The sequence below is a fragment of the Myxocyprinus asiaticus genome, chromosome 16, assembly GCF_019703515.2.
Source record: "Myxocyprinus asiaticus isolate MX2 ecotype Aquarium Trade chromosome 16, UBuf_Myxa_2, whole genome shotgun sequence".
Classification (NCBI taxonomy): Eukaryota; Metazoa; Chordata; class Actinopteri; order Cypriniformes; family Catostomidae; genus Myxocyprinus; species Myxocyprinus asiaticus.
The window spans coordinates 45,887,641-45,912,024 of record NC_059359.1 but is presented as its reverse complement, the minus strand read 5'-3'; the positions used below and the strand labels follow the sequence as shown (position 1 = coordinate 45,912,024).

The following is a 24,384-nucleotide window of genomic DNA, read 5'->3' as shown; positions in this document are numbered from 1 at the left end:
TCTTCTTCTTGGTTAACAGCCGTTCACACTTTACGAGCATTACCGCCACCTGCTGAACATCATCAGTTTATGATCACAATAGACCTTCTTTTGTGGGTTTACTGGCGGGTTGCAAACAAACTAAATAGGAACATCTGCCGCCACCTATTGTGCTGAAGTGTGACGAGAATGAAGTCTGGCAATAAGGATGGCAACTTTGGCAAGGAGCTCCTTTGTCAGTAGGTGGTGCTGAGGGGTCCTTTACTCTGCCTGTGCTGCGTGATGTCACGTATCTCTACTTTTCTTTGTTTTTTGATAATTTTATAGACTCAAAATAAATAATAAGGGCTGTTTGGAAATGAGAAAAGTTGGGTTTTAATTCACTCCACTTAAATTGATGAACATAATATTTTCCTAGTAACAAAAACAAAACAAAAATATACATTTTTCTTTTTGAAATGTCATATGTATTTGAGTGAAGTAAAACTGTTGGGATTTTGAGGACTAAATTCATTTTCATTTTTAAACTGAGAAATTGTAACATCTCATGCCAAAAGGAAGTTGAACAGGGAGATTCAGATAATAAATGGACAATAGTTTATTTTTCACCATTACAAAAAGAACAGTTGTAGTCTATATCCAGATGAAAACGCTCTAGTGTTTCTTTCACAGGATATATTTTGTGAGCAATCTTAAAGGTTACACAATAAAGATTAAAAACTCACCACATATTTTTCCATACAAACAAGGGAAACATATTTATCCACACATATTTTGATGGAGGGGTAGAAATATTAACAAAGAGAGATCTAATCATCTGATTTCTTCACTTGTCATTAATCACATGAATATTATCCAAAAACAAATGTTTAGAAATCTTACTACCTACCATGTTACACCATGTGCTTTGACCTCTGAACAGTTCTCGACAGTACAGTATTCTTTAACTGAAATATGACACTTAAATTTACGACACAGTTCATTAATACTTAAAAACAGACCATTAGATTTAAATAATTGACCAACTAATAATATATCAGAGTCAAACTACTATCTAAAAAAACAGTGATCTATTTCGGTGTGTGATATACTTATTGTTCCAGATGTAAAAAGAGTGTGGAGAAAAATTATGTTTAAAAATCAAGCACCAAGTCAGAAGGAGATAATTTAAGAGGTATTTTGTTAACATCAAAACTAAGAAAAATGTTAATGTCACCAAGTTGTTCAAATATGTGGTGTAACAGTTCAAGGATGGGCAAGGAGGAGGCGGGAACCGGCTGACCAGTAAACAAAGTGTTAATGTCAAACTTAACTTAAAACAAACATAAACAAACACAGATACACATGCAAAACAGCTGCATGTGTCTCTCTCTCTCTCTCGAACTGGCACCTCCAGCTCGTCTTTATCCCTCACCTGGCTGATTAGCCTGTTTCAGGGCCGGCCGTGTGGCCGTGGGGCATGACGCACTCCCCTCCCCTCCCTTCCTGGAGGGGGGGCGTTGCCCTTCCGGCCGAGCCTGCCAGCAGGTCTTCCCCGACTTTCTGGAGCCCTGGGAGAGACGAGGGGAGGGAAAGGGGAGAGGGAAAGAGCGAGGCAGTGTGACAGAGAGAGAGAGAGAGAGAGGAGAGAGAGAGAGGAAAAACTTGCTCGCCAGTTCCCAGACACACTATCGCCCGGTCCTCAACCGCTCCTCTGCCCTCTGGCGGACGAAAGCTTGCTCATCCCCCGGCAGACGGCAGCGAGTTCTCCGGCCCCAGGCAGATGGTCGTGGCTGCTACTTTGGCGGACGGCCTCCCGGGTTTCAGCACCAATGTAAAGGATGGGCAAGGAGGAGGTGGGAACCAGCTGAACAATCAACATAAACTTTTAATGCATAAATGAACTTAAACAATGAACTTAAACAAACATAAACACACACAATGCAGCTGCGTGTGTCTCTCTCTCTCCCCAAATGGCATCTCTGGCTCCCCTTTATCTCTCTCTCCCGCTGTATTATTGACTCAGCGTTGGCCATGCCCTCCTCATCATAAGTGGTTAGGGAAAACATTCCACACAGAGCAACGGTTTTTAACAAAGTTCTTTAGCCAATTTATCTAAAAAGTGCTATTCAACGTTGTGAAATCCAAAACATTCAAACCACCCTGATCATGGGGATTGCAAATAATATTTTTCTTTAAGTAATGAGGCTTATTTTTCCACACAAAATCAAATTACAATTTCTCAAAATCTTTGGTAAAAGCCTTTGGTACAAATAGAGCCTGGGAAATATATGCAGACCACGACAAACCTTCAGATTTAGACAGTAAAACCCGACCAAATGGACAGAACTCTTTGGATCCAACAACTAAACTTCTTATCTTGATGGTACCAAAAGAGAGACATGAGATGTTTCATCTTTACAAAGTTTTACACCAAGGTACATTATGCAACAACCTCTTTAACGGGGATCCCTTCAATTTAATTAAAGATAACATTCTTAAGAGGAAACAACTGACATTTGCTAGTATTTAGGTTGAGACCAGATCCCTCTGAAAAATTATTTATGGTACAAATTGCTTTTCTAACCTTTTTAAGAAACAATGTGATGTCATCTGCCAACTGACAATTGTTTTATGAATTCCCAAAAATTTTAATGCCCTGGAAGAAATTCATATGTTCATAACAAGAAAGAACCTGTGTGACAAGCAGAAAAATAAACAGTGAAATTGGGCAGCCTTGTCTAATGCCCCTAGAAAAAAGAAATCTACCAGAAGTCCCATGAACCATTTTAACAGAGCTGCTACAATCTGTGTACAGGGTTGTTATTGCATTTCTAATAAACTCTCCAAATTTAAAGTACTCCAATATTTTGAACATAAACATGTGATCTACTGTGTCAAAAGTCTTATTAAAATCAATAAACAAGATTAGAAGGTGGTTATAATCGATAAGATCAAGAATGAGATGAATGTTGTTGCATATATGCCTCTCTTTCTTGAAACCTGACTGAGATCGATCAATGAGAGAACTCAAACCTAATTTCAATATGCTGGAAAAAATAAGAAAAAATAACTTGTTTAATAAAGTTATGGGTCTCCACCTGTCTAGTGACAGAGTATCCTTATTTGGCTAGGGTATTAAGGTAATGACCCCCTGTCTATCCTTAGGACATGTCCCAAGAAACTTTAAAATGGCAGTTATCAAACCGCTTATTAAGAAGCCACAACTTGATCCTGGAGAACTGGCTAATTATAGACTGATTTCAAATCTCCCGTTTATGTCGAAAATACTAGAAAAGGTAGTATCCTCCCAAATATGTTCATTTCTGCAGAGAAATAGTATATATGAACAATTTCAATCAGGATTTAGGCCTCATCACAGTACAGAGACTGCACTTATCAGAGTTACAAATGACTTGCTCTTATCATCTGATCGCGGCTGCATTTCACTTCTAGTGCTTTTAGATCGTAGTGCTGCATTCGACACAATAGATCACAACATTCTCTTGAATAGGCTGGGGAATTATGTTGGCATTTGTGGAGTTGCATTAGCACGGTTTAGGTCCTATTTAGCAGACTGCTACCACTTTGTTTATATAAATGAGGAATTGTCAAACCAAACAAAAGTGAAGTATGGAGCACCACAGGGATCAGTTTTGGGGCCTCTGCTTTTCTCCTTGTATATGCTTCCCCTGGGAGATATTATCAGGAATTGTGGAATAAGTTTCCACTGTTATGCCAACGATACCCAACTTTATATTTCTTCAAAACCTGATGAGATTTCACAATTCTCCAAATTAGCAGAGTGTTTCAATGAAATAAAAGATTGGATGGCCAGAAATTTCCTTCTACTCAATTCCGACAAAACAGAGGTCCTCTAAACCTCTAAAAATAAGCCGCTAAAATATAATTTGACTCTTAATGGATGTACTGTTACATCATCTTCAACAGCGAACAATTTAGGTGTTATATTTGATACCAATCTGTCCTTTGAAAATCAAATTACCAATGTTTGTAGAACAGCATACTTCCACCTAAGGAATATTGCTAAATTACATCACATGCTCTCTGTTGCAGATGCCGAAAAACTAATTAATGCGTTCATGACCTCAAGATTAGATTATTGGGAGGATGTCCAGCAAGATCAATAAATAAACTTCAATTGGTTCAAAATGCAGCAGCCAGAGTGCTGATGAGAACCAAGAAATATGATCATATTAGCCCCATTTTATAATCATTACATTGGCTACCTGTTTAATTTAGTATTAATTTTAAAATTAATTAACTGCGTACAAAGCTTTAAATGGGCTCCGCAGTACTTAAGTGACCTTCTACCACGCTATAGTCCATCACATTCATTACGATCGCAAAATTCTGCATTCTGCGTGTTAATAGTTCCTAAAATATCAAAATCCACAAAGGGAGGAAGATCCTTTTCATATTTGGTTCCTAAACTATGGAATAGTCTCCCAAAAAACTGTTCGAGATGCAGACACACTCACTCAGTTTAAGTCTAGACTAAAGACTCATCTATTTTGCCAGGCATACACCTAATTTATCCTTCAACTCACAATTAGCTGCTTTAGTTAGGTCTGCTGGAGCCAGAAACAGTGATCATGATCTATAACTCTGCAATAAATTGAATGGCATCTATGCTAATATTATTTTATTTGTTTCCCTGTCTCAAACTCGGGACTCCTATCCTGAGGTCACCAGAACCGGCCAAATCCAGCTCCGTTTCTGCTTGGTGTTGGACTCCACTGCTACGTGTCGCTGTGTGATGATGACTAATATCAGCCGGTGCCAGCCAAACATCACTTCAGTCTATTACGATGGACTTCAGAGGATGAACTGATTCCAACTCCAACCATAAGACATGGGATACTTCATATGCCATAGCCTGAACCTTGGATTTAGGATAGACCTCACCGAAATTACCATCCAGGTTGAACTGCGATGCACCTAACTGATCTCTACCTGCATCACCTCGGTCTAATGATGGACTGCACTCTTGAAATGGAATACATAGACTATCAATTAATTGCCAACAAAACCCTTCATCAGCCAACTAATAAGGACAATTGCATCTATGTGAACTTCTGCAGTTAATCCAGGATGGACTTCAAAGACATTAGTCATTAATCTTACAGTTCATACAAAATCTTTGTTTTAAAACTGACCCATAACACTTACTTAGTTTAATCATTTTAAACCATGACTTGCACTATACATAAGTAATATTGGCATTATATTCATGATGTTAGCCACAGGGGAACTGGCCCCCATAGTGAGTCTGGTTTCTCCCAATGTTATTTTTCTCCATTAACCAACATCTTATGGAGTTTTGTGTTCCTTGCCACAGTCGCCTTTGGCTTACTCACTGGGGTTATAAATACAATTATTATTTAATTACTTATTTTTAAGCAATTCACAATCGTATTTTATCAAACTACACAATGATGACTCTAAGACATTATAGATATTACAGTTTTATCTTGTTAATGCCTGATCTTCTGTAAAGCTGTTTTGAAACGATGTGTGTTGTGAAAGGCATTATACAAATAAAATTGACTTGACTTGACATCTCCAATAACCCCGCCCCTAAACACCTTGTAATGACAAAACAGACTATGATCGGCCATTTAACATGTCAGATATGGCTTTTCCTATTTAAATGGGTGGTTCTTGGCCAAATGAAGCCGTAGTCATAGGTCTGGCTATGTGAGACCACTATTGGGTCATTCCGTGTCAACTCAACTGGAGGTTACTGGCTCGAAATTTTGTTTTTGATCATTTTGTTTCTGATGAAAGAAATACATACACTGGCGGCAAGAAGTTTGGAATAATGTACAGATTTTACTGTTTTGGAAGGAAATTGGTACATTAATTCACCAAAGTGGCATTCAACTGATCACAAAGTATAGTCAGGACACTACTGATGTAAAAAACAGCACCATCACTATTTGAAAAAAGTCATTTTTGATCAAATCTAGACAGGCCCCATTTCCAGCAGCCATCACTCCAACACCTTATCCTTGAGTAATCACGCTAAATTACTAATTTGGTAATAGAAAATCACTTGCCATTATCAAACACAGCTGAAAGCTATTTGGTTCATTAAATGAAGCTTAACATTGTCTTTGTTTTTGTTTTTGAGTTGCCACAGTATGCAATACTGTGGCAACTCCCATGTCTTTAAGTCAATATTAGGTCAAAAATGGCAAAAAAAGAAACAGCTTTCTCTAGAAACTTGTCTGTCAATAATTATTTTGAGGAATGAAGGCTATACGATGCTTGAAATTGCTAAAAAAAGATTTCAGGACTACAAACAGGATGCCATGCGCGAAGCAGACGTGTGAGTGACTGGCTCTGCGCACTTTGCTATTTTTTTAATTATTTTCATGTTTAATCCGGTGAGATTCGATACACCCAGTTACATATTTGCTCTTTGAGGTAAACATGGCAAAGAAGTCAAAATCCTCAGACTTTGGAGACATTAAAAGACACTTACGTGCTCTAGCTGAAACCTCTGGCGGCCCTGCAAGCCGGGGACTCGATTTGGAAGGCTCGTCGGGAGAAGAAATCCAGCATCAACTGTCCAACATCTCGGTGATGCTGACGAAGGTTGTTGCTGACTTGGAGGATCTCGCTGTAATACGTCGATCGATTACGGCAATGGAAATAAAATTCTCTGAGTTAGTTACAAGAGTGACTCATGCTGAGAGACGAATCGATTGTCTGGAATCTTCGGAGAGGGAATTAACCGCTAATCCGCCCGTGACCAAAGTTGATTTGGAACATCTCCTTGAAAAGCTTGAAGATCTTGAGAATAGAAGCCGCAGGAATAACGTTCGAATTGTTCGAATTCCTGAGCATGAGGAGGGCAGAGATATGGTGAAATTCCTAGAAGGGCTTTTCCCGAGTCTTCTCGCCATAACAGGCCACAAGCTGGAAATCGAGTGAGCTCACAGAGTCCCAGCTCACAGATTTGCTGAGGGAGATAGGCCCCGATCGACTCTGGCCAGATTCCTGAGATCATCTGATAAAGATCTTGTGTTGCGCCAGGTGAAGAGCAAAGGGAAGCTTTCTTGGAAGAACCATAATATTTTCTTGTTCCCGGACTTTGCAAGTTCAACAACAGAGAAACGTGATCGGTTCAAGGAATATAAGAAACTCTTACATCAGCAAAAGATCACTTTTGCTCTGATGTTTCCGGCCAAACTGAGAATATAAACGAAGGACGGTCGCAAAGTATTTACATGTCCCAATCAGGCAATGTCTTTTATTGAATCAATGGGTGAGTAAACCATTGGGTGTTTCTCATGTGAGTGGGTCAACTCGCTGTACTTACTCTGGCTTTTGAGGAAGCTGGGCGTCATTTTGGTTTCTTTTTTCTTTTTGTGTTGGCTCCGCCGAGCGGCTGGAGTTTGTTTTGTGAATAACACTTTTCCTTAAAGAAACTTTTGCATTGACGAAACATTACATTTGCATGGAATTTCCCGGCCAGTTTGAGAGTGGACACTACGAATGACCGCAAAATATCTACATGCTCAGACAAAGGATGTCTTTTATAAAGTTGACGGATTGTGTAAGTCATGGTATATACTTTTATGTGGCCTCCGAGTTAATTGACTCAACCATCCGGGAACCAGGATGCCGGTTTTGTTTCTTTTTGTATTGGTTCCGCCTAGCGGCTGGAGCTTGTTCTATTGAATAACACTCCTTTGGACAGCTGTGGATTAATCTGTTCGTTCTTCGTGCTTATTCCTCCTGCTGGCTGGAGTTTGTTTCGAGTATTTTTACGGGACATTGGAATGATTACGTCATCCACTGAACTCATAACAGCCGGCTCACTGAACATTCGTCTGCCTGTCCGAGGAATCTGAACGGTTTTATATCAGCTGGAATTTGTTTTGTGGAAGATCACACCTTTGAGACAGTTCTGTGAATGAATCTACACGTTCTTTGTGTTCATTCTTCCTATTGGCTGGGGTTTATTTTCTGTTATGTAATTTTGCCTCACAATTTGTGAGGCAAAATTGAGCAATCCGATGGCAAACTGTCGTGGGGGCTCGTGGGCGTTCATGGACCTTTTGAGTTTAGAGGGATTGTCGCCAGCTGCCTTTTCGTGCATGGGTTAATGCACACATTTTTATTTTTTCTGTTTGTTTTGTTCGGGGTTTGATTGTTTCACTAATGGGGAATGTGGTCTGTATAATTTTGTTTTTGACACACAATTTATTTTTTCTACTATATCAAAATGTCAAATGTTAATATGAGTGTACTATCTCTCTCCACATGGAATGTAAATGGGTTGGGGCACCCCATAAAAAGAAGGAAGGTTATTACTTTTCTTAAATGTAAGAAATATGATATTGTGTTTCTTCAAGAAACACATCTTTCCCCGCTGGAAGCTGAAAAATTTGGGAAGATATGGGGTGGACATGTTTTTTTAGTGCTGGCTCAAATAAAAGCAAGGGAGTCATTATATTGATTAATAAACATCTACAATTCAAATGTCTCAAACAGACTAAAGATAAATTAGGGAGAGTCATTGTTGTTTTAGCTGAAATTCAAGGGCAAAGGTTGATTTTGGCTAATATTTATGCACCTAACGCTGATGATCAGGGCTTTTTTATAGATCTTGAAGGGATGCTGTAAACCGGTGGCACCCCTCATGATATAATATTAAGAGGAGACTTTAATCTTTTGATGGACTCAGTCCTTGATCACAGTGAAGCAAAAGTGTGTAAACCCCCTAGAGCAACACTGACGTGTCACAGGATGTGTAAAAATCTTGGACTTACGGATATTTGGAGACTTTTGAACCCATCTGGTAGGGACTATAAATTTTTTTCATCAGTCCGTAAGATTTATTCTAGAATAGATTTTTTTTTAATATCCAAATCCCTCATTTCATCTGTTGTTGATTGCTCAATTGGAAACATTTTAGTCTCGGATCACGCCCTGGTGAGTTTAGAGGTGTTGCCATATATAGGGAAAAAGAAATCATATAGTTGGTGCCTTAATGTGTCCCTTTTGAAAATCCTGATTTCCAACAAATGTTAAAGACTGAAATCAATGTTTAGATGGAGACCAACTGGTCCTCAGTATCCTCTGTGGGTGTGGCTTGGGAGGCACTTAAGGCGGTTCTTAGGGGTCGGATCATACAGTATGCCTCATTCATCAAAAAATCCAAAGCACGATAACTCGTGGAGTTGGAAGAGAATATTAAAAGTGCAGAGGAAGAGCTGAAGCGCTGTATGTCAGCTGATGGCCTCAGAGAATTGACCTGACTGAAATATAGATATAATACTATTTTGTCGCAGAAAGTGGAGTTTTGGTTATTCAGGGCAAGACAGTCATACTTTGAGTCGGGGGACAAAGCAGGGAAGCTTTTGGCTAGATGTATAAAGCAGAGAGAGTCTCTTTCTATCATTCCCTCAGTGAAATCTGCTGGTGGTGAAATTTTTACCTCAGCCATTGATATTAATAATGCCTTTGAAGAGTTCTATCTTGATCTTTATAGTTCCACATCTTCATCTACTGATGAAGATATTAGAAACTTTGTGAAACCTCTAGAACTCCCTAAATTAATGACTGAGCAAAAAAACTCTCTTGATTCTGAGATAACCTTGGAGGAGCTTGAAGAGGTAATTAAGTCCCTACCTACTGGCAAGGCTCCGGGGACAGATGGTTTTGCCGCAGAATTTTTTAGATCCTATGCTACAGAAATGGCTCCACTTGTTAGAAGTTTATACTGAATCATTAAAGAATGGAAAGCTTCCTCCAACCATGACACAAGCCCGGATCAGTCTGATTCTTAAAAAAGACAAAGATCCCAGCGAGTGTAAAAGTTACCGTCCAATCTCCCTGATCCAACTAGATGTAAAAATATTGTCAAAAATTCTGGCTAACTGATTAAGTAAGGTTATTACATCTCTTATACATATAGATCAGGTGGGGTTTATTCGGGGCCGTAGCTCTTCTGATAACATCAGGCGTCTCATCAATATCATGTGGTCAGTAGCGAATGATCAGTCTCCGGTCACTGCCATCTCACTTGACGCCGAAAAGGCATTTGATATGGTAGAATGGGATTATCTTTTAAGGTTTTGGAAATGTATGGGTTCGGGAGTACATTTATTGGTTGGATTAAGTTACTTTATAGACACCCTGTAGCAGCGGCACAAACAAATTGATTAATTTCAGATTATTTTACTCTGGATAGGGGCACTCGGCAGGGTTGCCCTCTTTCCCCTTTATTGTTCTGTCTTGCCCTGGAACCATTAGCAGCCGCGATAAGAAAGGAGGATGATTTTCCAGGGGTGGTTGCAGGAGGTGTGGCGCATAAGCTTCTGCTTTACGCAGATGTTATTTTATTATTTGTCTCTGAACCTACTAGATCTTTGCCTTGCCTCCACAGAATTATTAATTCCTTTTCCAAGTTCTCATGATACAAAGTCAGTTGGTCTAAATCTGAAGCTTTGGCTCTGACAGCCTACTGTCCAGTAACGGCTTTCCAGCCGGGTGCCTTCCAGTGGCCCAAACAGGGCATTAAGTATTTGGGGATTTTATTCCCAGCAAATTTGTCTGATTTAGTTAGTGTTAATTTTGATTTAATAAAAAGTTTTTCGAGTGATGTGGACAGATGGGCTTCATTACATTTATCGATGATTGGGAAGGTTAATGTTAATAAAATGAACTGTATTCCAAAATTCAACTACCTGCTACACTCACTCGCTATAGATGTCTCCCTCTCTTATTTTAAGCAATTTGATAACATAGTGAAGTCCTTCATTTGGAATGGTAAACGTCCCAGACTACATTTCAACAAATTACATAGGCCGATTGACAAAGGTGGGCTAGGCCTACCCAAGATTTTGTTTTATTATTATGCGTTCGGTCTCAGGCATTTGGCTCATTGGTCGCTTCCACCTGAAAGAGCCCCTTCCTTGTTTTCTATTGAACAGGATATTCTTGCCCCTATTTGGCCATTGCAAAGCATTTCTATCAAACTAAACAGAGAAGTTAAGTCACACCCCGTTATCTCACATTTGCACATGATTTTGACAAGAGTGGCCAGAGTATTCAATTCGGGCATTTATTTAAATGTTGCCTCAAGCATATGGCTTAACCCAAAATTATGTATCAACAAGTCCCCTATCTGTTGGTCAGAGTGGATTGTGAGGGGGGTTGCTACATTCGGTGACCTCTATGAGTGTAGTGTTGAGATCTTTTGAGAATTTGGGTCATCATTTTGGGATTCCCAGATCTCAGTTTTATAGGTATTTACAGCTGCGACACATGCTCTGTACTGTTTTTGGGAGTAGCACGCACCCCTCAAAAATGGCAGATACTTTGGGAGAGGTGATTACTGCTTTTGGGAAAGGTCATGAGACATCAGTGTATTACTCCCTGCTGATTCAGAGTCTGGGAGATGGAGCTTTAACTTCTATTAAGAGATTATGGTAGAAACATTTGAACTTGGTATTGGAGGATGGAGTGTGGACTAAGATTCTGAAAAATGTCAAGTTTGCATCTGGAGATGCAAGGGTTTGCTTTATGCAATTTAAGATTTTACAAAGATTTTATTGGACCCCCTGTAGATTATATAGGCTTGGTCTTAAAGACACACTCACCTGCTGGCAATGCCAATCAGAAGTTGGAGACACAACCCATGTTTTTATGGGGATGCGTTAAGATCCAAGATGTTTGGTTAAAGGTTCAGAATTATTTGTGTGACATTCTGGGCACTAAAATTTTACTTTGCCCCAGACTTTGCATTTTGGGCGATGGGGAAGTTATAAATTCGGGGGACAAATTTATAAAAAAATTGGGTTCTGACTGGTGTGATGATTGGCAGACAAATTATTTTAAGGGGTTGGAAGTCAGACGGAGCGCCACCATTTCCGGAGTGGTGTGCAGAGATGGGGAGGGTGGCGGATTTTGAGAAGATGATTGATGGAAGGCTGGGGCTGGAGGACTTAATTTTCAGGAAGTGGGGTAGGTATTTGGCAGTTTTGGAGGACTCTAGGGGAAGGGATGAGGAGAGAGATGTTTAGTTTAATTATGCATGTTTATTATTTTTTTATTTTTGTGTGTGTGTGTGTGTGTGTGTATTATTTTATGTGACCACAGGGGTGTTCTTTGGGGTAGGGTGGGGTAGGTGTTTGGGGAGGGATAATAATGAGGGTTAAAAGTTAAATGTTGATTCAGTGTGTGTATGTTTGTGTTGTTTTTTTTTTCTTTGAATCAATAAAAAAAAATTCATACAAAAGGTGTACACTACAGTCTTCAAAAACAAAGGACAACTGGCTCTAACAAGGACAGAAAGAGATGTGGAAGGCCAGATGAACAACTAAACAAGAGGATAAGTACATCAGAGTCTCTAGTTTGAGAAGTAGACGCCTCACATGTCCAGCTGACAGCTTCATTGAATTCTACTCGCTCAACACCAGTTTCATGTACAACAATAAAGAGAAGACTCAGGGGTGCAGGCCTTAGAATTGCAAAGAAAAAGCCACTTTTGAAACAGAAAAACAAAAAGAAAAGTTTAGAGTGGGCAAAGAAACAGACATTGGACAACAGATAATTGGAAAAGAGTGTTATGGATCTTAACCCCATTGAGCTTTTGTGGGATCAACTAGACTGTAAGGTGCGTGAGATGTGCCCGGCAAGACAGCCACATCTATGGCAAGTGCTACAGGAAGCGTGGGGTGAAATGTCACCCGAGTATCTGGACAAACTGACAGCTAGAATGTCAAGGATCTGCAAAGCTGTCATTGCTGCATGTGGAGGTTTTTTTGATGAGAACACTTTGAAGTAGTTTAAGAAGTTCTGAACATTTTTTTCAAATTGTAATAGTAATTTTTCACATTATTAATGTCCTGACTATACATTGTGATCAGTTGAATGCAACTTTGGTGAATAAAAGTATCAATTTCTTTCCATAAAAGCAAAATCTGTACATTATCCCAAACTTTTGGCAGCCAGTGTGTGTGTGTATATATATATATGTGTAATATATATATATACAGGTGCATCTCAATAAATTAGAATGTCATAGAAAAGTTCATTTATTTCAGTAATTCAACTCAAATTGTGAAACTCGTGTATTAAATAAATTCAATGCACACAGACTGAAGTAGTTTAAGTCTTTGGTTCTTTTAATTGTGATGATTTTGGCTCACATTTAACAAAAACCCACCAATTCACTATCTCAAAAAATTAGAATATGGTGACATGCCAATCAGCTAATCAACTCAAAACACCTGCAAAGGTTTCCTGAGCCTTCAAAATGGTCTCTCAGTTTGGTTCACTAGGCTACACAATCATGGGGAAGACTGCTGATCTGACAGTTGTCCAGAAGACAATCATTGACACCCTTCACAAGGAGGGTAAGCCACAAACATTCATTGCCAAAGAAGCTGGCTGTTCACAGAGTGCTGTATCCAAGCATGTTAACAGAAAGTTGAGTGGAAGGAAAAAGTGTGGAAGAAAAAGATGCACAACCAACCGAGAGAACCGCAGCCTTATGAGGATTGTCAAGCAAAATCGATTCAAGAATTTGGGTGAACTTCACAAGGAATGGACTGAGGCTGGGGTCAAGGCATCAAGAGCCACCACACACAGACGTGTCAAGGAATTTGGCTACAGTTGTCGTATTCCTCTTGTTAAGCCACTCCTGAACCACAGACAACGTCAGAGGCATCTTACCTGGGCTAAGGTGAAGAAGAACTGGACCAGTGGTCCAAAGTCCTCTTTTCAGATGAGAGCAAGTTTTGTATTTCATTTGGAAACCAAGATCCTAGAGTCTGGAGGAAGGGTGGAGAAGTTCATAGCCCAAGTTGCTTGAAGTCCAGTGTTAAGTTTCCACAGTCTGTGACGATTTGGGGTGCAATGTCATCTGCTGGTGTTGGTCCATTGTGTTTTTTGAAAACCAAAGTCACTGCACCCGTTTACCAAGACATTTTGGAGCACTTCATGCTTCCTTCTGCTGACCAGCTTTTTAAAGATGCTGATTTCATTTTCCAGCAGGATTTGGCACCTGCCCACACTGCCAAAAGCACCAAAAGTTGGTTAAATGACCATGGTGTTGGTGTGCTTGACTGGCCAGCAAACTCACCAGACCTGAACCCCATAGAGAATCTATGGGGTATTGTCAAGAGGAAAATGAGAAACAAGAGACCAAAAAATGCAGATGAGCTGAAGGCCACTGTCAAAGAAACCTGGGCTTCCAAACCACCTCGGCAGTGCCACAAACTGATCACCTCCATGCCACGCCAAATTGAGGCAGTAATTAAAGCAAAAGGAGCCCCTACCAAGTATTGAGTACATATACAGTAAATGAACATACTTTCCAGAAGGCCAACAATTCACTAAAAATGTTTTTTTTTATTGATCTTATGATGTATTCTACTTTTTTGAGACAGTGAATTGGTGGGTTTTTGTTAAATGTGAGCCAAAATCATCACAATTAAAAGAACCAAAGACTTAAACTACTTCAGTCTGTGTGCATTGAATTTATTTAATACACGAGTTTCACAATTTGAGATGAATTACTGAAATAAATGAACTTTTCCATGACATTCTAATTTATTGAGATGCACCTGTATATATATATATATATATATATATGTTAATGTAGTCTATGATATACTTCTACAATGTAAAGCTATGTACTGTACAATAAATAATGCAATAAAAGACCAAATACTCCATAAGAACTTTCACATTTATTGTCACATTGTGCAAAGAGCTGACCAACAGAAATGTTACTTGGTAGAAAGTAAACACTGTTTAAAAGTATAAAAATAAATTAAAGTAAAAAATATATAATTACAAAATTGTAAAGCATTTAATCTATATGGAAAATTAATAATGCATAATATAACTACACAATTGCAATATACGTACCGGGCAGGCCCATGGCCAGGTCGAATGTGGGAGATTCCTGCACCGGTTGCACCACCCTAATGACGGCCCTGCCTACATGTACATTTATAAAAAGTTATATACAATGCTATACAGCACTATAAGTAATAAATATAAACTTTACAAAGCTGAAATAAAACCTACCAATGACACACCCAAGGTGTTAGACACAACTGAATAGTACAACAAAAGGTAAACATTATGCTACACAATGTTGTTAAAGTAAAAAAAAAAAAGCTAACTGTCCTGTTCACGGTTTCCCTCTCTCAAGCTGGTCTTTGTCTTGATATTCATAGACCAACATCTGTATTTTCCTTTTGGCCATTCTCCGCAACACTGGATTTTGAATTTCACGCAGGTCGGATGCAATCTGCTGGCCAAAAATGGCCTCAGAATCATTTGCTTGGTTCAAGCCAGTCATTACAGTGGCTGACATCTTTCTAAGCAAATTGATCGCTTCCACTTCAGTATCGCTGTCAGAACCCTTTCTCTTTTTGCCCTGAGGTGGCTTGGGTGTCGACTGCTGTGGTACACTCACAGAGTCCACAGTGTTTTCCGACATGTCTGAAAAACTTGCGTCTTCATCAGCAAACTCCTGGTCCAAAACAACATCAACTTGCCCTGGCTTGACATCCGGCTGCTCTGGAGCAATCTGTACACTCTCAGAGTCCAGAGTGTTTGCAGACATGTCTGAAAAACTTCCGTCTTCATCAGTGAATGCCTGGCCTACAACAACAACATCAACTGGCTCCTGTTTGACACCCGGCTGTTCTGCAGCAAGCTGTAAAGACAAAAAGTCCTAAATAAGAAAACTCATTTTAACTAGAGCTGTCGAAATTAATGCATCAGCACATGCGATCAATAAAAAAAAAGTTTAACTAGATTTTTTTTCTTAATTGTGATTAATGCATTTACCATTAATAAAGCATAAACACTGGTTTGAGTAGGGCAGAGCGTTTGCGATAACACACACACACACCTATTCCCTGTCAATGATAAATTGATGGCTACAAAAGTACCTCTGTTGTAAACTGTTGTACAAAACAAGCCCAGACTGGACTTGTGATAGAAATCAAGTACTTTGCAGCCTCTGTAAGTCGCAATATAATAACCACAGAAGCACGTCTGCTACTACTGCCAGAGTCTACCGGCAGATTAATATTGAGAAGGATTAGTTTAAGAGAATAAATGTCCATTGCAATGAACATGCAACCAATGGGGCAAATAGTTCTTTCAATTAGTCAACCATCCTCTTAGACTTTGGGAAACATTTAATGTTTCTTGAATTGGTGCTCTTTTAGTGAATTTCTATCTTTATACTGTGTCTGGATAATCTTTGTCTGGAAAATGTTAAAGCATTATTGTTACAAATTATTTTGTTTTCTTTCCTAAGAATGAAATAAATGCATTTTGGCATGACATTTCAGCATTTTCAAAATCTGCGATTGATCGAGATCAAAGTTATGGGATAAATCACGAGTAAAAAAAAAAAAAAAAAAAAAAAGTGTCATTGACCGACAGCACTAATTTTAACATGAAACCTTTACATAAACACTGATGAGCCAAAACATTATGACCACCTGCCTAATACGCTGTTGGTCCTCCGCATGCCACCAAAACAGTGCTGTCCCGCCAAGGCATGGACTCTAAAAGACCCCTGAAGGTGTCCTGTGGTATCTGGCACCAAGACATTAGCAGCAAATCTTTCAAGACCTGTAAGTTGCGAGGTGGAGTCTCTGTGGATCGGACTTGTTGGTCCAGCACATCCCACAGATGCTTCATCGGATTGAGATCTGGGGAATTTGGAGGCCAGGGCAACACCTTGAACTCTTCATCATGCTCCTCAAACCATTCCCGAACAACGTGTGCAGTGTGGCAGTGCGCATTATTCTGCTGAAAGAGGCCACTATCAGGGAATACCACTGCCATGAAGGGGTGTACCTGGTCTGCAACAATGTTTAGGGTAAATGGTACGTGTGAAATTGATATCCATTTGAATGTCTGGACCCAGGGTTTCTCAGCAGACCATTGCCCAGAGCATCACACTCCCTCCAACAGCTTGTAGACTTCCCACAGTGCATCCTGGCGCCATCACTTCCCCAGGTTACATACATACAGTGGTGTGAAAAAGTGTTTGCCCCCTTCCTGATTTCTTATTTTTTTGCATGTTTGTCACACTTAGATGTTTCAAATCATCAAACAAGTTTAAATACTAGTCAAAGATAACAAGTAAACACAAAATACAGTTTTTAAATGAAGGTTGTTATTATTAAGGGGAAAACAAAATCCAAACCTACATGGCCCTGTGTGAAAAAGTGTTTGCCCCACCTGTTAAAACATAACTTAACTGTGGTTTATCACATCTGAGTTCAATTTCTCTAGCCACGCCCAGGCCTGATTACTGCCACACCTGTTCTCAATCAAGAAGTCACTTAAATAGGACCTGCCTGACAAAGTGAAGTAGACCAAAAGATCTTCAAAAGCTAGACATCATACCGAGATCCAAAGAAATTCAGGAACAAATGAGAAAGAAAGTAATTGAGATCTATCAGTCTGGAAAAGGTTATAAAGCCATTTCTAAAGCTTTGGGACTCCAGAGAACCACAGTGAGAGCCATTATCCACAAATGGCAAAAACATGGAACTGTGGTGAACCTTCCTAGGAGTGGCCAGCTTACCAAAATTACCCCAAGAGTGCAGCGACGACTCATCCAAGAGGTCACAAAAGACCCCACAACAACATCCAAAGAACTGCAGGCCTCACTTGCCTCAGTTAAGGTCAGTGTTCATGACTCCACCATAAGAAAGAGACTGGGCAAAAATGGCCTGCATGGCAGAGTTCCGAGACGAAAACCACTGCTGAGCAAAAAGAACATTAAGGTTAGTCTCATTTTTGCCAGAAAACATCTTGATGATCCCCAAGACTTTTGGGAAAATACTCTGTGGACTGACGAGACAAAAGTTGAACTTTTTGGAAGGTATGTGTCCCATTACATCTGGCGTAAAAGTAACACCGCATTTCAGAAAAAGAACATCATACCAACAGTAAAATATGGTGGTGGTAGTGTGATGGTCTGGGGCTGTTTTGCTGCTTCAGGACCTGGAAGACTTGCTGTGATAAATGGAACCATGAATTCTGCTGTCTACCAAAAAATCCTGAAGGAGAATGTCCGGCCATCTGTTCGTGACCTCAAGCTGAAGCGAACTTGGGTTCTGCAGCAAGACAATGATCCAAAACACACCAGCAAGTCCACCTCTGAATGGCTGAAGAAAAACAAAATGAAGACTTTGGAGTGGCCTAGTCAAAGTCCTGACCTGAATCCTATTGAGATGCTGTGGCATGACCTTAAAAAGGCAGTTCATGCTCGAAAACCCTCCAATGTGGCTGAATTACAACAATTCTGCAAAGATAAGTGGGCCAAAATTCCTCCACAGCGCTGTAAAAGACTCATTGCAAGTTATCGCAAACGCTTGATTGCAGTTGTTGCTGCTAAGGGTAGCCCAACCAGTTATTAGGTTTAGGGGGCAATCACTTTTTCACACAGGGCCATGTAGGTTTGGATTTTGTTTTCCCTTAATAATAACAACCTTCATTTAAAAACTGCATTTTGTGTTTATTTGTGTTATCTTTGACTAATATTTAAACTTGTTTGATGATCTGAAACATTTAAGTGTGACAAACATGCAAAAAAATAAGAAATCAGGAAGGGGGCAAACACTTTTTCACATCACTGTACATGGCCGTCCACATGATGTAAAAAGAGAACGGGACTAATCAGACCAGGAAACCTTCTTCCACTGCTTTAAAGTCCAGTTCCGACACTCACGTGCCCATTGTAGGCACTCTCGACGGTGGACAGGGGTCATCATGGGCACTCTGACCGGTCTGTGACTACGCAGACCATACACAGCAGGGTGCGATGCACTGGGTGTTGCGACACATCCCTCCCATAACCATTACAATTTTCGATGACTTGTGCTACAGTAGACCTTCTGTCAGTTCGGACCAGACGGGACTGCCTTCGTTACCCTCGCACATCGATAAGCCTCGGGCCCAACACCCTGTCGCCGGTTTGTGGTTTGTCCCTCCTCAGACCACTGTCAGTAGGTACACACCACTGCTGACTGGGAGCACCCCACAAGCCTTGCCGTTTCAGAGATGCTCTGACCCAGTCGTCTGGCCATAAGAAGTCTTTACTTCTGCCCATTTCTCCTGCATTCAACACGTTGATTACAAGAAATGTTTGTTCGCTTACCATCTAATCCTCCTAGACCTTGACATGTGGCCGTTTTAGGAGATGATCAACATTATTCACTTCACCTGTGAGTGGTCATAATGTTTTGGCTCATTGGTGTCAGTACTGGCAGCCTACTGTATGTACTTACATTCAAACTACTTTCATTGATCCGCGGGACGTAATGTCTCCTCAAGAACTCCAATTTGTCCAGGAGCCAGAGTTGTTTTGATGTTAAAGGTTTGCCACAGCTGCTATTTGCATGTGGCTTCAGAATCCTGGAGTATTGTGTCCTTATTGATCCAGCCCTTTGTTTAACATCTTTAACTGAAATTAAAAAGTATTATAATATTATATATTATTATAATATAAACAATTTTAAAAAGTCAAACTAAAAAGCAGCAAAAACAAACCACTAGTCCATAAACAGTGTTTCTCCTAAATGCATTATGAGTGCCGCTGTTGGGATTTCATGTCGTTCATTTAATATTCTTGCCGCAACATAATGATTGCCAGCCCCAGTCAGCTGTGCACTTTGTACACTGAGAAAGAGACCCTGTCACACAAACACACTCACAGTGACGTCACCGCATAACACACGCGTCAAACTCGCTTCATTTCAAGTGGCCTGTGAGCTCATTTCTGAAACGAAGGATGGCAGGGGATCGCAACGTTTTCCTCCTGAATATTAATGAGCCTTCCCCTGTCATCTGTATGTTTTGGAGTGTATTTTGCTCGCTTCAGAAGTGGATGAAACAGCACTACACAGAGCAATTGTCAACACAGCTCTATCATGAATCAAGCAGCACGAGCGCAGAGCAGGTGCTGTAATTCACGGACTGGTCTCAAGCGAACAGACTATTTTAAATGCACTTGTGAACCAGTGAGAAATAAACAGCCCCCACATTCTAAACGACACTGACAAAGGAAACAAGAGAAAACTTAAATCAGAAGACTTTTCAATTCACAGATCACAACACTTACAAAAATGTACCATGGATTTACTGTAGTAACACTAACTGTACTGTATTAACTATGGTATGTATTTAGACTGCTGCTCTTTTTTCGTTACATAAATGCCATAGATTTTTATATAGAAAACATAGTTGCTAATCATGGAAGTGAGGAGCCATGCATGGTTTTACCAATGTTACCATGAAATAATACAAATATCATTGTTAAAACTATGGATTTTATGGAAGGACTTTGGTCAATTTTCATAATTATTATGGACCAAGCTATCAGTTTTCCATCTGTGTAAAATCTGCACTCTTGCAATGCTCTCTGAAAATGGAAGTTGTTTTGTTTGCCATCAGAAATTCCAAGAGATAACTGTAGTTTAATCAGTAGGAGCCTGATGAAAGGAATCTGTAAAAGAGACCCAATTTAGTCACACTGTCAGAATATCTCAATTTAGCAATATCAGATTAGGTGTTCACTTTCCCCCACAAACATTACTGTTGTCAATATCATAATTTTCATCTGCATCCCAACCTCAAAATCAATGCTTTATTGTCAAATGTGCATTTCAATTCACATAACGTCATATTATTTGCATAGGTGCTACAAAAGCAGGTGCTGGTGCCACATTTTCAACAGGCCCATTGAGGGCACAAATAAACCCTGATGTGGCTCAGGCTGAAATGGAGTTTGACATCCCTGTTTTAAGCTATTCTTCGACCAACGCATGTTGCTACAGGTCCGGCGTTGTGGGCTTGTGGACGCGCGCACAACAGCACCGCTGCTGAAATAAATCCTAGGGGAAACACTGATAAACATACAGAGCAAGAACAGCAAGGCAAAACTTTTAAACCTTTTCAAATATATGGGTCATTGACAAAAAAGGTTGTACGAAGTGATATTACAAATCTTTTAAAAATGTAGATTAACACACGCCATATTTATTGAAATCTAATCTTGAAAAAGCTATTAAAATACTTTCCTTGCGCCTTTCATACAAGAGTGTAAACAAAGCTGTCAAACCTTTTACAAATATCATGAATTTTTTAGTCAAGAAAATCAAGTTTTTCAGATTTACACCAAATGACGAACAAATTGTGCTTTTTCATAAAAAATGTCAAATTATTGATATTCAATTAAATGACAAACTATATATTTTAAACTTCTAAAGGGGTCCTATCTGTTTTTTGTTTATCATACTTGACAACAACATGGCTACCAGTTACATCACCTGAATTTGATTTAGAATAAATATGAAAACATTTTAAAACAGAATTGTTCCATTGCATTTTAAGAAATAATAATAAATTATTTTTCTGTGCTTCTCATGACAACTTTTGTAAGAATTTCAGCTTTTAATGAGACTTTTAATTATTTTTATGCATTTTCCTCAATAGCAGGCCTACAAAAGTAACACCATGTTTGCATTAGTCTACCAGTGATTGCCAACCAGAGGTTAGCGTACGCAGGTTCCAGGGGGTACACAAAAAGAATTGGACTTTGCTTTAACCAATAAAGCAAAATGTTTGACTTAAAAATGGATGGATGGTTTTCTGTGCAATTGCCTGCAGAGACTCGTGCGCCATTATATTAATTATTTTCCCAAGCCTATCTTTTATTATGGCATGATATATCTCCAATAACCCCACTGAGATTGGTCGCTTTACATGTCAGTTAGATGGCTTTTCTTGCCTAAATGGGCGGTTCTTTTCCTGTGTAAGCTGCGAAAAGACCCAGATGACTAATTCTACTTTACTCAAGTGAATTATTTCTTCAGTGGCAATAGTTTTACTTAAGTAAATAGTTCCAGTACTCTTTCCACCACTGCGGCCTCATTTATAGTTTAAAGTCCCACATTTTGCACCAAATTAAAACATCATTTTTTTTTTTTTTATTGGTATTTTAGTTGCACAGTAAACTGCATATGGGGTTTTATTTATTTCAGACTCTTGTAGCCTTTATGTCTGTGGCTATAACAATAATGAAAGACTAAGATTTTTTTTTTTAAATGATTGAATAAAACATTTTTTAAAACCATCATATGATTAATCAGTTATCAGCTTTTTTCACCACTTTAGTTATCGTTATCTGTAACATCCACTATTGGTCGAGCTCCGATTTGAACTCAATACATGTTCATCAAAGTGCATTAATAGAGGTGTGTTAATAGATCTGGACAAAAAATCAGCATCAAGTCAATGATCCACATATGAGAAAGGCTTTCTCAAAGACAGGCGGATAAGAAATGTAACGGTCGATAAACAATTACAGTAATAATGGAGTAATCACTGGAAATGGGGAACAATGAACTAGCTCCTTATTCTATAATCGTTAATGTATTTAATAGTTCCTTACCGGGTATATTTAGTTCGTCAGCAATCTCCATCCATTTCTTATCTCTTATGAGTTTGTCGTGAAATGACATGCTGGTTCTGTCATACAAACAGTCATGTTGGCTCCAAAGAGCAATGAGCTTTTCCTCCTTTTGTATCGTCCAGTGGTACTTTCGATTGGACTCCATACTTCTTGTAGAAAAATGTGTAGCATGCAGAAGTCCAGAAAGTCCAGCGATTATGTAAACAAAAGCTTCAGACCGAAAATCTGAGGGAAAGTCATCTGGTGTGACAGGGTCTTAAGCAGGCCTAGGCTATAGGTGTGGAAAAGTGGGTGGGGTTACACAAAGGTGTGAATTATGGTGGCCAATAACGCACCGTGTTCAAGTACCCAACATGTCACCCCAACCATTTTCAAACATCTTGACAAAAAGGTCATGCGTACACCAATAATAAAATACTTATAAATTAAAAAATAAGTTTTGAATAGTTTACCCAATATTAGCGTGATATAAAAACGTCTAGTTTTACTTAATGTAATGTCCCGTGTGAATAAAAAATAATAGATAATTGTCAGGATGAATGGGCTCAGTGCATAAATGTGGCTCTGCACAAAAGCAAAACACACAACATGTATGGGATAGAAAAACCAATGTAACCGCTTATTCTGCATATACTTCAAAACTCAATACAGAGTATGCAATACAATTTACAATCAGTCCTGTATATGAAAATTAAAATAAAACGGAAAAGGTGAAAAAAACTGTTAAATCGATTATCAGTCCTTTAAAATCCAATGAAAAGAAAGGGGTGAACCTCTTGTCTGTATCCATGAACTCTTTATGCAATCCAGATGTAATCCGATGGCAGATGCTGTGAAATCGCGTGAATCTGATGGAAGAAAAGACACTCAAACAAAAACAAAAAAACACCGACCAGCATAAATGCAGAGAATTCGTTATCACTCACTCTCATTCAAAATATCTGATCACTGAGCAAAACAGGTTCTTTCATAGCAATTTGACTGTGTTGTATAATGTACATAATTCAATACTTGTTCCTCAATTCACACTTATTGCTCTTATTTTAGTCACAATTGTTCTTTAGGTACATCACAAGCTTTAATGAATTCAGAAAAAAAGAGACACGCACCGGCTTTGTATTAAGCAAAATATCCGTCGAAATGTCTTGTTCTCACAACTCCTCTGAAAGTTTTACTTAAAATTAATTAATCTTCAGCCCACAGCGTTCACTGTTTTCTCTTTGCAAGATGGCGAGAAACTAAACAGCTTCTTCTTCTTCTTCTTCTTGGTTAACAGCCGTTCACACTTTACGAGCATTACCGCCACCTGCTGAACATCATCAGTTTATGATCACAATAGACCTTCTTTTGTGGGTTTACTGGCGGGTTGCAAACAAACTAACAGAATACTGAAAAATGAAATTGTCTTAAAGGTGCACTCAGTAATGTTTTCCTCATTAAAAGAGTTTCACAAAAAAAAAAAAAAAAAAAAAAAAAAAAAAGGATAGTAATTTCGAAACATGAGCAATCACACAAGATAGACTCCTAGTGAAATATACTAACACATTTTATACACTGTGATTGTTTTCGAAAATGTGTAATGCTTGCATATATGTGCAATTCTAACACATCAGCTAGAAAAAGTCTAACCCTGATGCGACAACACACAAACAAACAAAACTACACATTTACAATATTATTTTTGGACTAAATCCACTTAACAAAATAATTACCGCTGCTTAATCATCCATCCATACATCCATAAAAACATATCTGTGTGTCTGTCTTTCTACCAATGAATTCAAATCAAAATCACTTTATTGTCACACAGCCATATACACAAGTGCAATGGTGTGTGAAATTCTTGGGTGCAGTTCCGATCAACATAGCAGTCGTGACAGTGATGAGACAGTACCAATTTACAATAACACCAAATTAAC

At 39.0% G+C, this 24,384-nt stretch overlaps 1 protein-coding gene across 1 annotated transcript; it reads right to left on the bottom strand.

Annotated features, from left to right (window-relative positions):
* Positions 1 to 14,677: 14,677 nt before the first annotated feature.
* Positions 14,678 to 23,709, bottom strand: LOC127453892 (uncharacterized). The gene is made up of 4 exons (XM_051720649.1): positions 23,575 to 23,709; positions 22,445 to 23,313; positions 19,281 to 19,456; positions 14,678 to 15,676 (listed from the first exon to the last, which is right to left on the bottom strand). The coding sequence occupies exons 2-4, from the start codon at positions 22,608 to 22,610 to the stop codon at positions 15,146 to 15,148; spliced, it is 873 nt and encodes a 290-aa protein (XP_051576609.1). The 5' UTR covers positions 22,611 to 23,313; positions 23,575 to 23,709; the 3' UTR covers positions 14,678 to 15,145.
* Between the last annotated feature and the right edge of the window lie 675 nt (positions 23,710 to 24,384).